We start from the raw sequence: 15,745 nt of genomic DNA on the forward strand, positions 1-15,745 counted from the left end.
TCCTAACCCCCGCCGGCCGTTGCTCTTCGCGCCTCTGATTCTGCGAGAGCGGGTGGAAAGGGCTGGACCTCAACGTGTCCCTCCAAATGAGGGGGGCTAGCTGACTGGGTAGGCATGAGAAACTGCTGAGCGTCTGGTTGGCAATCAGCAAGTGGATCAGGTTGCTTCTTGGGCACAAGAGAAAGGGGTGTGCCCTCAGAAGCAACCTCTAACAGCTCTCCCTGGTCTTCCACAGGAGGAGTTGGGATTTGGGTGTGCTGAGATCCTTCCTCCCTCAACCCCATGCCCAAGTCAGAGTCTTCCTCCTGCAAGCCCTCCCCCCTGTCCTGGGTCACAACACAAAGAGAGCAGATGCTCTTCACTCCATGATGAAGACTTCATCTTTCAATCTAGTCTACCTCACAGGGTTGTTGCAAGGATAAAAGTGGGAGAGTGGGGAGGAAAGGCAGAATATAAATGCATGTAAAAGCTGAATTTGAAACCTTGTACGTTTGACGGTGCGTTACATAATTTCTGCTGTTTCTTGATGCAACCTGGATAGCCTTGTTTACTCAGAGGGTCCCAGGGGTAATTTTGTAAGACAATGTATATGTAAACCCTGAAACGCAGAAATACCAAATGCCAGTTTTCAAGCCTTGAAATTATATGTATGGAAGCAGCTTTCAAGTGCTACTCTGGCGATGACATTCAGTGCAACAATGTTTGCAAGAATATAATTCCATCATAAGATAAATATCAATTTAGCATAAAAAAGACATTGAAACAAGACAATTGCAAACTTTTGTCCCCATTATTCACTTTATTTTAACTGAACTGGCCTTGTTTGGGGAAGCTGGCCTGCCTCTTACAGAAACTACAGCATTGAGCTTAAACTGTGAAATTGTGTGTGTGCGCGCGTTGTGCGTATGCAGAAGTGCATAATTATGCTACGGACTAACTATGCTATCTTATTGCCAGGCTGCCCATATGGCATCTAAGCAAGCTATATCTGAGCCTTTGCAAATCTATTCACCATGCAATTTAAGCAGAGCACATTCCACATCGTTCAAAAGTAATTACACTTTTGTCTTGAGTGTAGGAGACGGCTTTCCCCAAACAATGAAAATTCTCATTATTAGAGCTGGCACAATAACTACACTGGTGTTCATAACACTCTGCATTGTCCCATCACAATTAAAAGGAGGGGAGAAAAACACTATCCTAAGCTAGATGCACAAAAGGTACAATAGAAATTGACATTCCTCCCCCACAACGTCTCCCTCTTTATTTTTTAAAATCTCTATTAAGCATGCAGATTGCTGGGGGAGCAGAGGGGGTAAGCTACTGAACTTCAGGTGAGGACATCTCTCCCCTCCTCAAAATACACACATGTTTAGAGCTTCCCCATGCTATGAACTTGCAAGGCAGGTTTCATCAAGTTCCCCTTCTTCAGTCTCAGCCTCTATCTGCAATATGGGGGATTAAAAAAATTCTGATCTCCCTTACAGGGCTGTTGTAAGAATCACAACATGATGATGATGATTTCAGGGTTTTTTAAATCCTGTCTTGCAGTCCATTTCATTTTTTTTCCTCCAAAGAGCCCAAGGCGGCATATGTGGATCTCCCACTGCATATTTTATCTCCACAACAATCCTATGAGATAGGATGAGGCTGAGAAGAAGAAGAAATGCAACTGGACGTGTCTTTTGATGCAGAGCTTCATGGCTAAGGGGAGATTTGAACCTAAGCTTCCCCAGTCCTAGCCCAACAATCTAACCACCATGCATCATTCGGTTATTTCCAGTGTTAGCCCTACTCAGAGTAGACCCATTGACATTAATGGCCACTTAACTTGGGTCTACTCTGAGTGTACATAGGAAGCTGCCTTGTACCGAATCAAACCACTGATTCATCTAGCTAAATATTGTCTGCACTGACTGGCAGTGGCTCTCCAGGGTTTTCAAGCAGGAGTCTCTCACTGCCCTACCTGGAGATGCCCAGGGTTGAACTTGAGACCTTCTGCATGCAAGGCATGAGCTACAGCCCTTCCCCACTTAATGTAACTTAATTGCATGCAACCCATTGGCTCACAATCAAGTAAGATATGGAATTCTTCGAACACTCACAAATACAATATGAAAACTCGGTATTATTCCTTAGTATAATCAAAGACCATAGATATACACACACACACACACACACACACACACACACACACAGAGAGAGACACTATCCCTCCTCTCTATCAGCAACAGAGATTCATGTGTGGAAACAGATTTTGTATCTCACCTTGGCCCTACTGAACAGCTGGATTTCAGTGTTGGCTGATAGCCATTGGGGACTGGCAGGGCAGAAGTAGGTGGAATTGTAACCAATGGCAGGCAGAGCCAACTAAATTTTGTACCTAACCTCCCCTCTGCTGAGTTCTGCAAAGGCGATGCTGAGACTAAGAAGGAGGTAGCTGATTGGCTGGGCTACCCCCCTGGATGGGTTTTAAGGAAGAAGGCAGGAAGATGGGAGCTGGCTGGGAGGAAGGCAGAGTGGGGTTGGTAAGGCTGTGTCCCATTTACCTTAATGGAGGACCCCCCACCCTGGATGTGACTTTAGAAGCAGACAGGGATGTAAATGGCATGTGGAGGCAATTACTTGCGGAGAGTAGCTAGGACTAGCTGGAATGGCTCCCCCTGCTTCAGGTTCCTACCCTCCCTCAAACTTCAGGCCTCCCTTCTGGGTGATCCATGAGAACACAAGAAGAGCCCTGCTGGATCAGGCCAATGGCCCATATAGTCCAGCATCCTGTTCTCACAGTGGCCAACCAGATGCCCCAATGGGAAGCCCACAAGGAGGACCTGAGTGCAAGAGCAATTTTGTTCTCCTGATGCCAACTGCAACCGGTTTCCAGAAGCATATGCATCTGATTATGGTGGCAGAGCACAGCCATCATGACTAGTAGCCACCGATAACCTTACCCTCCGTGAATTTGTCTAATCCTCTTCTAAAGCTGTTCAAGTTGGTGGCCATCACTGCCTCTCGTTGGGGTGAATTCCATAGTTTAACATGATGATCCGTTCTCATAATCAAGGTTAAAGCAGCACTGAATTTGCATGAAAACTATCTATCGGGGTGGGGAACCAGAGGACCACCTTGGACTTCAGTTCCAGTCAGCCCCAGCCAGCATAGAAAATGGTCAGGGGTAATGGGAGTTGTAATTCAGCCATTTCTGGAAGGCCATAGTTACCTACTATATACACACAACACACACAATCCTGGAGCTCTTATACAGGTGAGTTGGCTTAGTATTGTTGTCTTGTGTTTGTTTTGCTTCATGTCTATGTGGCCAGGAGTCATAATTTCCTTGGAGAATGTATCCAGCTTGTTTCCAGTATTGTTCTATGCAGCAAATTAAATACTTTGTATTGCTATATGGATACATGATCAAACCTGCCAGCCAAGGCAAGCCTGTTAAGCAGGTTACTGGCTAATGGCCCAAGAATGGATAGTGGGTTTTCCCTCAATAGCCAGAAAATAGTTGGATCTTTCTTGAGGGCTAATTTGTTGAGTCCACCTTGTGCAGTGGATCGACCTGATCTGACACAGACACTCCCAAACATGCTTGCAGATTGAAATGACTATAATACGGTCGTAACCCGCCCTGGGACCTTATGGTGAAGGGCAGGTAAGAAATGTCTCAAATAGATAACATTAAATAAATGCAATTACCAGCCAGATTACATGTACCAAAATTGTATTCTCCTTGTGACAATGAGGCCTCTAACACTGATTAGCTGAGCTGGTGTGGAGACATAACACTCAATTGTTTGAGGAAACCAAACCGCTTGCAGTCCAGATTTTTGAGTGAAAAGAAAGTTGTCAGTTTGTCTGGAATTAAAATTTTGCACAGGGAGAGGCTGAGGAGTGGGAAGAGGTACTGGGTTGTAGGGAAGGAACAGGGAGGCTCAGAGGTGTAATAAAGATAAACCTGAGGGGAAAAACAGGTGGAGGATACAGCACAAGTAAAAGAGCAGAGGACAGGGTGACCACTTATGCATCCAAAGAAGAGGAAATGCATCACCAAACAAGACGCCACAGATTTGCATGAAAAAATGCACATGTTAATTTATACGTGTAGATGCAAATTTAGAAATAATTACTACAGTTTAAACAGAAGTGCATCTCAGCATAGTGGGGGTGACTCAGAGCCAGCGACCTGCGTGCTAGCTCTGTTTGTTTTCCAGGTGCTAACTGGGGATGGGCATCTTCAGGAAGTCTCCTGCTCTCTTTTCTTAGGGTTCTTTATCTTCAAATAAAGTAGGGGTAGCCAATGTGGTGCCTTCCAGATGTTTCTGGGCTACAGTTCCCATCACCCCTGACCACTGGCCAGGCTGGCTGAAGCTTATGGGAGTTGTAGTTCAGCAACAACTGACAGGTACCAAGTTGACTACCAATGAAATAGAGGGCGCCTTTCAGTAGAGACCTGTCCTTTGTAAAGAAGGACATATGGAAGCCCTAGCAGAGGAGGTAGGGAACACAGGAAGATGCCTTATACTGAGTCAGACCGTTGGTTCATCAAGCTCAGTACTGTCTACACTGACTGGCAGAGGCTCTCCAGGGTTTTCCAGGCCTACCTGGAGGTGGTGGGGATTGAACATGGCACCTTCTGCATGCAAAGCAGAGGCAAGGTGGGGCTGATCAGAGCGAAAGAGGAGTGCTAGGATCTTTGGTCAAGAGACAGGGTGGTTAAAAGAAGTTGAACAAAGTAGGCAGTGGCTTGTAATTCAGGCAACAACATTTGGCAGAGACATGGTGTTGAGGAAAGGAAGACCTGAGAAGAAAGGAAGGTCACAACCACACTATGCATTTTAAAAAAAACACTATGATACACTCATGGCTTCCCCCAAAGAATCCTGGGAACTATAGCTTGTAAAGGGTGCAGAGAGTTTTTAGGAGACCCCTTTCCCCCTCACAGAGCTACAATTCCCAGAGTTCCCTGGGAAGAGGGATTGGTTATTAAGCCACTCTTGAGACATTGTAGCTCTGTGAATGGTCTCCTAACAACTCTCTGTACCCTTGGAAAACTACACTTCCCAGGATTCTCTGGGGGAAGCCATGACTGCTTGAAACTGATAGTGCAGATGAGGCATTTCCAGGTATGAGGATCGCTTATCCCACAATAAACATCACCTCGAAGCACCCCGATTATCCCTCCCACTCACCCCCTTCATTTCACAGGGTTTATCAGCATAGTTTGGGACACCTTCACAAGCAAGACATTTGGCACAGACATAGCCAAGACACCCTGATTTACTACAGAGGTCAGAAACTGAGATAGTTGTGTCCTGCAGAAGGGATGACCCCAAAATAATTTTCACATTAGCTGCTATAGATAGCTGAAACCTCAGCAGTTCACAAGCCAGTAAATCTTGACACTACACTACTGTAGATGGGTAAACTGAGGCTTGAACTGGGAGTCACCAGAGGGAGGTAAGTGTCTCCCCCCAGATAAGTAGTTTCTCCCCCCCATATCTTATTTTTTTCAAGAAGCTTAACAATGGGAGCAAAGCTCACCTTCACCGTGAAATGCACTTTATCCCTCCTGCATCTCCTCTTTTTTTCCCCTAGTGCCACCACTTGTGCGTATGTGTTCCTGGAACAGCCATCAACATACATCTTGACCATCAACATGCATCTTTACTTGCAGGATGTCAGCTAGCAACGTACAGACTAGGATATTGGGTCTATGTACTCTAATTCTGTTTGCTACACTGTCTCCTCTGTCATTCTAAGATAAATCAGCATGCACACACACCCTTAACCACCTTCCAGGTTATTCTTCAGAAAAGGTACTTCATCCAAGAAAGAAAATCATTAACACTCCATATTTGATCTGAAGTGGCAGGCAGAAGGATTTCTTTCCTTTAGATACAGAAAACTGGGAGGGAGAGGGGGAATTGGAAAATGCTTCAATTTTTTTCCTGCCATAACTGCATGTGTCTCCCCCCCCCTCCGTTTTTTAAAATAAAATAAGCAAAAGGTTAAAATAAAACAACAACAACAACAAAATACCCTGAAGATGGCACATCACTAATACTGCACAAGTTTGGGGTATCTTTAAAAAAGATTGCATGAAATGGGCTAATACAACGACTGTGCATGGTCCTCCCCAATCTGATTCAGGGCCTGATCTGACACTTTGGAGCAGTGCCACTCTGACCTGGGATGCTCCAGGGCTGACCTGACCTGACCTGGATACAGGCCCAAACCCAAATTGGGGCCTTGCACAGTGTTTGCTTAGGGTTTTAGACCCTGATTGAACATGCATTAAGGAGAGGTGAAGACCCTCCGTGGCGCAGAGTGGTAAGCGGCGGTAATGCAGCCGAAGCTCTGCTCACGGCCGGAGTTCGATTCCAACGAAAGGAGGAAGTCAAATCTCTGGGAAAAGGGGTCGAGGTCCACTCAGCCTTCCATCCATCCGTGGTCGGTCAAATGAGTACCCGGCATATGCTGGGGGTTAAAGAAAGGCCGGGGAAGGAACTGGCAGTCCTACCCCATATATACGGTCTGCCTAGTAAATGTTGCAAGACGTCACCCTAAGAGTCAGAAACGATTCGCATTATAAGTGCAGGGACACCTTTACCTTTTTTTAAGGAGAGGTGGGGGAGAAGGAAATGCATGCAGGTTGCCTGTGTGAATCTCCTTCTCAACCCCCGGTCACTCCCCCCCTATTTTGACAGCCTGGATTGCTCTGGGTGGACCTGATCTGACATGGGTTGATCCAGGGCTGCCTTAACATGCTCCAACCAAATCCCAAGTCAATCCAAACAGGCCCCATGCGGTTCAGCATTCCCGTGCAGTCAGTGCATAGCCTTAGTTAATGCAGAAAGTTTTAAAAAACCTCTTCAGACATCTTTTAAACATGTGTCTCAGGACCATAACTGATGTGACACTGGAGGTCTCAGGCTCCCCTGGGAGGATCTATTACAACAGTTGGGGCTTTTAAGCTTAAAGAAAAGGCAAATAAGAAGAGAGGCCTATAACATTTTAGAGAGGTCCATAAAACTATGCAAGGTGTGGAGACAGTGGATAGAGAAAGGATTTTCTCACTCTCTCATAATACTAGAACTTGGGGACATCCAATGAAGCTAAATGTTGGAGTACTTCACGCAGCATATAGTTAAACTATGCAACTTGCTCCCACAAGAGGCAGTGATGGCTGTCAACTTGGAGTTTGGCCACGCAAGGATCCACACTTGGAGAATGAGAGATGCGAGAATCAGCTGCACCTCCGCGTACCTGCAGGGAAATCTATCTCATCCGCTAACATACAAATTGTGCTCATGTCTGGATGCTCCCAGTGAGTGAAATCTGTGTGTTCATGATTCACACATTATATCTGTTTTGGTAGGCTTTGTGTTGTTTTGTGTGGCCACCCAGGGGGGGGATTTTTTTTGTAAGTCAATTGATTGACTTTGAGAGATTTCTACAACTGCTTTCCAGCTCAATAGGATGCAAGGAGAGAGCTGGAAGTCTAACCTACAGAACTGACAAAAGTTGAGTTTTGGTCCTTGATGGAACGACTCACTGCTGGAAGAAGGGGGTTCCAGGAGAAAAACGGTCCAGTGAGGTCAAAGTTTTCCCATTATTGTGATGTGTTCCGTACATGTGATGGCAAAACTGTGCACTGCACAAAAGGAGAGGTCTTTAGATGCCAAGCTATTGTGGAGGCAAAAGCAACAGCACAATAGGAGCCCAGAGGAGACCTACCATTGTGTTTTGCTGAGAGGTGGGAGTCCTATGGCCGCAAGGCTCTTGCGTCAGCAGAGAAACTGGCTGAAATTCCTCAGAATGAGGCTTGTTGGGATAACTCACATGCAAAGGAAGGTGAAAGGCTTGGAGCCCGTCACTCTCTTCTTCTTCCACTTTCTGTCTGCCTGTCACCATGGCTACCTCTCCATCTGTTTCCCCATACGGAGAGGCTGGTCGCTTGGAAGACATCCTACAAGGAACAAAAGAGGAGAAAATAATGAAACCTCCACATAAATCCTTAATGCCGTCATTGTGTGGTGAGGGGCCATTGTAACAGAAATGCCTTTTTTGTGCTGGCGGAGAGCAGGAAACCATCCAAATACCACTGCAAAGCACACACAACTGGGAACAATGGCCAAGCAGGTAGCAACAGAACAGTGCCTGTTTGTTGTGAGAATAATACGCTAATATAGCACTCTCTTGTATGCTGGGTTCTTAAACCCGTTCACGGGGGGAGGGGAAAATTACCTAAGAGCACAACATAATGAAATGCAATTCTGTTTTATTTTATTTGGGGGGGGGGAAGAGACTTGGTTCTCTCTCTCTTTTTTTGGAAGAGTTTGCAAATGACAACATCCACCCAGTATGCATGGCTGTTGACTTGCTCATTCCCTTTATACAGAGAGAGGCCACATTCACACCATACATTTATTCTACTATTCTTCCAGTTTAGACAGGTGTGGCTTCCCCCAAAGAATCCTGGGAAGTGTAGGGCGCTGAGAGTTGTTGAGACCCACTATTCCCCTCACAGAGCTACACTCACCAGAATCCTCTGGGAAGAGGGGCTGACTGTTAAACCACTCTGGCCACTGTAGCTCTGTGAGGGCAATAGGGACCTCCTGACAACTCTGAGCACTCTTCACAAATTACACTTCCCAGGATTCTTTGGAGGAAGCCATGCCTCTTTAAAGTAAAATAGCAGTTGAATAAATGTATGGTGTGAATGTGGCTAGAGAGAGAAAGGCACATTTTTGCTGTTGCCATGGAAGAAAAACATAGTGTTTGAAGCTCAAACTTTTTATGCCACTGAAAGTTAGTAGCAGTGGCCATTGTGCGCACATATATTTGAGCACGTAAGTTCAACACAGATTAAAAGGCCAGTTTACATGTGTGTCTTCATCTCTCAGTGACTACAGGATCAAGTAGGATCAAGCAAAGCAGCTACCACAGAGATAACTTCCCTATCATTCAGTGTCAACTTTGACACAATGCCATTCAGTGCTGAGTGATCAATGACATACAAGCCCTTGGCGTCATCCTGTTCATACTCATATACATAGTTCTATACAGCTTGGGACCAGGATGTCTATAAGATCATCTCATCCCTTATATACCCAGCCGATCATTGCATTCTGCAGGAGAGACCCTCCTGCAGATACCATCTTACTAGGAGATCTGTTCCACACAGTATCAGAATCAACCCTTTAGTGTGGTGGCACCTACCCTTTGGAAGTCCCTCCTGTTACATATCAGACAGGTGCTCTGTCTATTGCCTTTTTAGCATCTTTTGACAAGCCTTCTAAATGGAGATTTCTATCCCAGTCCATTTCTGTTTTGGATTTCAAATTGTTTTTAAATATATATATATAATTATTTTAACTGCTTTTATAAATATAGTAATGGTTTTTATATATGCAGTTGTTGTAAACTGTTTTATTGTGTTGTGAAATTGCTTTAAGATACTTCTTATGAAATGATTTATAAATGAACATACATACATGCATATGACTAATGTCAACATGACCAAGGACTCTGCTTGTGTCAGTGCAAGGTTGAATTCAGTAAGAATACTATAGCTCAGGACCGTGGCCCAAAGAGACCATAGGTGCTTGTTCGGAGCTCATGGCTTTTCCCAAACAATCCTGGAAACTGTGATTTATTCCTCACAGCGCTATAATTTCCAGCACCCTTAACAAGCTACAGTTCCCAGGATTCCCAAGAAGAAAGAAATGTGTTTTAAAAGCATGGTGTGTATGTAGCTAGCCTACAACAAAATGGCTGGCTATATGGGTTCTGGTTAAACAGGGTAAGTGTAAGACCTAGATTTATTTCCACCATTTAGATCTTTGAGATGGCTTACAAACATGAATTAAAAGAACATTTCCAGGTCTTTTTATGGGGAAGGGACATGACTTAGTGGTAGAGCATCTGTCTTGCATGCAGAAGGTCTCAGGTTCAGTCCCTTGAATCTCCAGGATAGGAAGGGGAGAGACATCTTGCCTGAAACCCTGGAGAGCCACTGCCAGTGAATATAAACAATATTGAGATAGATGGACCAAGGGAGCATCCTATGTTCTTATGAAGTTCAGTACTTACTGAGTCCCTTGTAGGCAAATGAGACAGATAGGAAAGACAGAAAGACAGACAGACATAGGCACTGAGCTGAAAATCCTTGACTGTTAACACGATGCTAAATCAACTGGCTTCAATGAAGCAACTTCAGAGCGAGTGGCTTGAGGGTTATAAAAACAGCTATTCATGAAAGCCATGACTGCTGTGTATAAGGTTGCATCGTGTTTGGGGGACACAAGACAAAAGAATCCAGCATCCACAACATTCTAATAACAGCAATGTTGATTTTCTGTTTCGCAGCTGAAAAGCTCAGTTTCAAAAGCCCAATACGCTCTTGAACCACGGAGGGTGCTGGGGAGAGAAAGGCACTGTGACGTGGAGCATGCCCATAGAATTTGGCAAAACTGGACTTAAAATACACTCAGCTGGGCCAAGAAACAAACAGCACCTTCAACCAGCCCTTAATGGGGTCTTATTTTGTTCCTAATGACCTGTTTTGAAGCTGTTCTGCTCCTTGAAGCTGAGCTGTTACATATAAGTAGAGACTTTAAAAAACCTTGTATGATTATTCCTTTCTATTAGGGATACTTGAGGAATTTGCTGTTCTGTGAATTTTAGTGCCAACTGACTGGATCTGCACCTCCGGGACTAATGTGTAGATCGATACCTAAATAATTATCCTTTGGATTTTGCACTTCTCCACATTTTGTGATACAGTTCTTGGTTCTAAAAGTACCAAAATGCATGTAAATGTGTATTTTAGGGTAGAATATGTTCTAAAATGCATTCATCGAGAATATATATATTCCATTCCTACTTCTGCTGAGGGTGCCCATCATCTATTGTCTAAAACAGGAATGGGGAACCTGTGGCTTTCCAGATGTTGTTGGACTTCAACTCTCATAAGCCTTAGCCAGCATGGCCAGCGGTAAGAAATGAAGGGAATTAGAGTCTAGCAACACTTGGAAGGCCACAGGTTTCCCATTCCTGGTCTGAAAGGAGAAAACAGTCTAAAGGTACATTTCTCTGAGATAGCTAAATGCATTGCAGCCCTTGCCTTTTAAGGGAGGAGGAGAGGAGGAAAAGATATTATTGCAATTTTAACATAGAGCAATGAACACACATTGTGTTTTATGGAATAACACTTTTTTATGTTTATAAAATATAAAAAGCCCCAGAGAGACACTGTCCAGTGGCTAAACATGAAACTCTTTAACAAAATGTGGGGAGGGGAAAACAGGACTTATACTGAATCGTTTTAGTCACTTTCTAATCCTCAACTAAAAAATTCTGGCATCCACTCTGAAATCAAATTCTGTCAACATATATACTTCAATGCACTTTATGCTTACATGAAGAAGCCTATCACATCTCACAATGGCTTCCTTGTGATATTTCCACTTTTTGAAGTTTCACCCTATTCTGTTTAAATAATAGCTCAAGCAACTAATGCTTTAGTGGGAATACTTCTAGGAGCATAACGCGATATCTTACTTTGGAATACAACAAATTTCCCCAGAGGGAAATCCCTCCAAAACAATTACATGCACATGCCTTTTAATTTTAACAAGGTAGTTGCTCTCCATACCCTGGGTAGTAGTCAGTGCTAGTTCTACTTGCTGACCCATTGGAGTTAATGAAAGTGCCTAACTTAGGTTCATTAGTTTCAATTGGTCTACTTTGAGTAGGACTTAGCTGAATACCACCCACTATTATAATCAAATGCTGGAGGAAAAATGGAAAACCAGAGGGGGAGAGGGAATGGAGTGTCTGGAATCCTGAGCAGGAGCACTCTAGCACTGCAACATTTTGTTGCAGGTCCCACTTCTACCTTTACATTAGCAATACAGTAATTTGCAGCCTACCAAGCTAAATACACCAGGTTGACCCTTTGATAAACCTCGTGTTTTTGCTGCCCACCTGAGTCTGCAAAAGCAGGGACGTTGTCAGCCATCTGGCTGGCCCACAAAGCCTGTCTGGCAAGCAGATTGTAGCATGGTGGTAGCAAATTGTGCTGCTCTTGCACATCTCCCATTCATTCAGCAGTGGGGTCTGCACCCTTGAATGTCTCAGTGGATTGTGCGCTTTTGATTTGGTTCTTTCACTTTGCAATGATTTTTTCTTCCGAGACATCACATCCCAAAGCAGGTGCACAGAGCACCCCCATATTCAGAAGGGTGTTCTCATCTGTCACACAGCCACCCTCAATCCCAACCCAACTGCTTATACCATAAAATCATAAAGCTCTAATCTTGTTATACTTAGCAAAATGCTCCAGAAATATTTCAAGAAACCCACAAAGAAGCTTGCAGGGTGTGTGTGAGACAACTGGCTTAGCCATGTCTCTAAAAGTGACAAACGCCGATGTGTCAGGAGAAAAAGATATGGGGCTATAAATCGCAACTTGTTGGGGAATTAATTAAGGGATTCATCAATCATTACACAGCTAACACCACATCTATATGTATATACAGCTGAAATCCCATCAGCTGCCACAATCTTACAGCAATCCACAGGTTCACAACTTCCGAAGTCCTTCTCTTCTGACTATTTATAAATGACTTTGTATAATCTAGCATTAAGACCTGTAATTATAAAACAGCATTAAAAACAAGCCTGCATAGTTATGGATAATTATAGTTGGTACACTTTGGTGCAGAAAATTCCCAAAAGAAATAGAAGGCATTTCTATTCAAACATGGGCTTTGCCTTTTTTTGACAGTACCAAGTCCACAGGATATAACAACCTGCTTTAAACTGCCTGTCTTTTTTTTTTTAACTGTATGAGACCTTTTTTCATCTACTTCCCCATAGGAGCAAAATCAGTTTCTCACCCCATGAGCCAAAGCTAGAGTCAAACAACCAGCTTCAAGATCTGGGTGAAAAACGGTTGGAGTTTTCCACGATGGGTTTGAAGCTCAGGGTTGCTTGTATTCAACATAGCACTAAGGTGAACAATAGAACATTCTCCACCTCTCCTCCAGCCCCCATGTGCCCCTAAATCTGTTTTGTGTTTTCCTCCCACTCTCCAGAGCAGATTTGGGGATGGCACAGAGTGCACTTGGATGAAGAAAAGATGGGGAAATCCCATTGCACTAGCGCTATTCCTTACACGCCCAACTATTTAGTTGAACACCACCCTCAGTCTTCTGAATGGGTCAGTATCCCATTTATACATAGAGCATTTGGAGGGAGAGCTTTTGTCCTCCCTCTCTCATATTGCTAGAACTCAGAGTCACCAAATGCAGCTGATCAGCAGAAGGTCTAAGGATACAGAAACACTGGACGCTGCCTTGTACCGGATGATCAGATCATTAATCCATCAAGCTCAATAAAGTCTGCTCTGACTTGCAGCAACTCTTCAGGCTTTCAGACAGGGTATCTTAACCAGCCCTACCTGAAGATGTGGGGGATTGAAACTGGGACCTTCTGCATGCAAAGTCAATGAAGTATGGCTCTTCCCCAAGAATGGCCTTCAAGCACATGAGGCCGCCATCTTGCTGAAGCTAAGCAGGTTGGGACTGGCCAGTGCCCGGATGGGAGATCAACTGGGAACCACATGTACACCACCTTGAGTTCCATTGGGGCTGGCCGAAGACATTTTGCTGCCCCAGGTAGAGCAGCAAATGGTGCACTCCCTCCCAGTTAAGGTGCATAGGACCCACAGCCACCCAAGTTACTCTGGCACTGGAAGCACCAAATCCAAAAAGCCCCTCCAGTGGAAACGCAATAACGATAAATTAAATAACTAACCACCTGCTGCCTTTTCATAACACTCAACATCTGCTGGCTGAAGAGGCTGCCTCCATCTTCCTAGTCGTAGGGCTGGGCCCTCAATTCCATGACAAAAGGTGGGCTATATGTGTAAGTAAGTATATTAATAAAATTTAGGACAGGCAAAAGGATGTGCTCCACACAACTCATATGTTACACTCATGGAAATCACTGCCTCAAGATGCTGTGGTGATGGCTGGCACAGACATCTTTCAACAACAACAAAAGGGTCAGACAAACTCACAAAGGACCAACGGGTAGCACAATCACAGGAACATGGGAAGCTGCCTTATACTGATTCAGACCATTGGTCCATCTAGCTCAGTATTGTCTACACTGACTGGCAGCAGCACTCCAGGGTATCATGTGGGGAACATTCCCAGCCTTACCTGGAGATGTGGGGGCCTACTGAGAGAAAAGCAAACACTCTACTGCTGAACTATGCCCCTTCCCCATTCCATCAATTTGAATGTAGGAGAAGATTAGAGAAGAACCCAGGGTTGAGCATCCCCAAAAGGGGAGAGAAAGCAGAGACGCTGTCGGAAGGAGGTACATCTGGGTGGAAAAGACAAGACTTTGGCCTTTACTGCCAGGCACAGAGAGTTGGTGCACATAAGCACCTAGATCTCTTGATAGCTCAACAATGCATGACTTGCCCTTCAGAGACTTAATGGGGTTTATGATATGAGCAGCTGGATGGGTAATAGTGAACATTTGGAAGACAGCTGACTGCTTAACCCTGGCTCACCAGTATCAGGAATTACGGCAAAGAGCAATTGCTGAAAAATTGACGCTCAGGATTCAACTAAGTCAAAGCAGTGGGGGATAGTTTGGATCCCTACACTGTGTCTCATGATTTCATCGCCTAAACCAGCCTTTCCCAACTAGTGGGCCACCAGATGTTGTTGGACCACAATTCCCATCCTTCCTGACCATTGGCAATGCTGGCTGAGGCTGATGGGAGTTGTGGTCCAACAACATCTGGTGGGCCGCTAGTTGGGAAAGGCTGGCCTAAACAAATAAAAAGAAAGGACTATCAAAATCCTTCCTTCAACAGTGGGAGATAGACTTCATTATGGATCGTCTCGGCTATCAATCTTGAAAAATAATTGCCTATCTGTGTACGGAAGACATGAACTATACAAACGTGATGTTGGGCAAACTCAGGCTGGGGAAGAAAATAACAACAACAACAACAACGTTAGATGAAACATTGCTGGATAAACCTTGAAGCAATGGCTTGTACCTCTCTGTTCACTATTTTTTTTTAAAAAAATATGTTATGCTCATTTTTATGTCATGTTTGTGTGACTTAATAGTATTGATTGATTGATTTCTAAGATTTCTAACCCACCCTTTACCACATGGTCCCAGGGCGGGTTGCAACAATAGGCGATATAATTATTTTTTAAAAAGAAATAAAACAGTTACAAGGACAACACAAGGACAAAACAATCCCAAATGGAACAGAAGAGGGTAAATTCAGCAAAAGAAGTGGGTCTCACAAAACTACCTTAACCATCAAAGGCCAGGATAAAGAGGTGTGTCTTTAGCATATGGCAATAGCTGTACAATGAAGAAGAAGCTGGATGCACCTCTGTAGGGAAGGAATTCCACAGTTTAGGAGCTGCCACAGAAAGAAAGAAAAAAACCTGGCCCTGACTGTCATTCCCTGCTCTTCTGAGGATGGTGGAACTACCAACAGAGCTCCCACCTGAGAAGGTTGGTAGGGATGGTAATGCTATCAAATTTGCACTTTCTGAAACAATATGAGACCTGAAACACAGCCATCCTTCACAAAGTTTGCAATGTAATTCACCAACCAATGTTTACAAAAATGCATATGCTATGGGAAAGTATGCATAAAAATGAATATATGAGTGAAAATAGCATACAA

The 15,745-nt window shown here is 44.2% G+C and overlaps 1 protein-coding gene across 12 annotated transcripts in view; it reads right to left on the minus strand.

Moving 5' to 3' along the window:
* SOX5 (SRY-box transcription factor 5) overlaps positions 1–15,745 on the minus strand; it is a 1,141,232-nt gene that overhangs the window by 452,371 nt on the left and 673,116 nt on the right. For 10 of the 12 annotated variants that reach the window (XM_061638411.1, XM_061638415.1, XM_061638414.1 and 7 more), the window contains one exon: positions 7,741–7,972. In XM_061638411.1, coding sequence (XP_061494395.1) covers positions 7,741–7,971 — 231 coding nt within the window. In that variant the 5' untranslated portion in view covers position 7,972. The remainder of the gene's footprint in view (positions 1–7,740; positions 7,973–15,745) is intronic. The other 2 variants (XM_061638418.1, XM_061638419.1) reach the window with 1 other exon arrangement.

Source organism: Rhineura floridana, chromosome 8 (genome assembly GCF_030035675.1).
Source record: "Rhineura floridana isolate rRhiFlo1 chromosome 8, rRhiFlo1.hap2, whole genome shotgun sequence".
Lineage (NCBI taxonomy): Eukaryota > Metazoa > Chordata > Lepidosauria > Squamata > Rhineuridae > Rhineura > Rhineura floridana.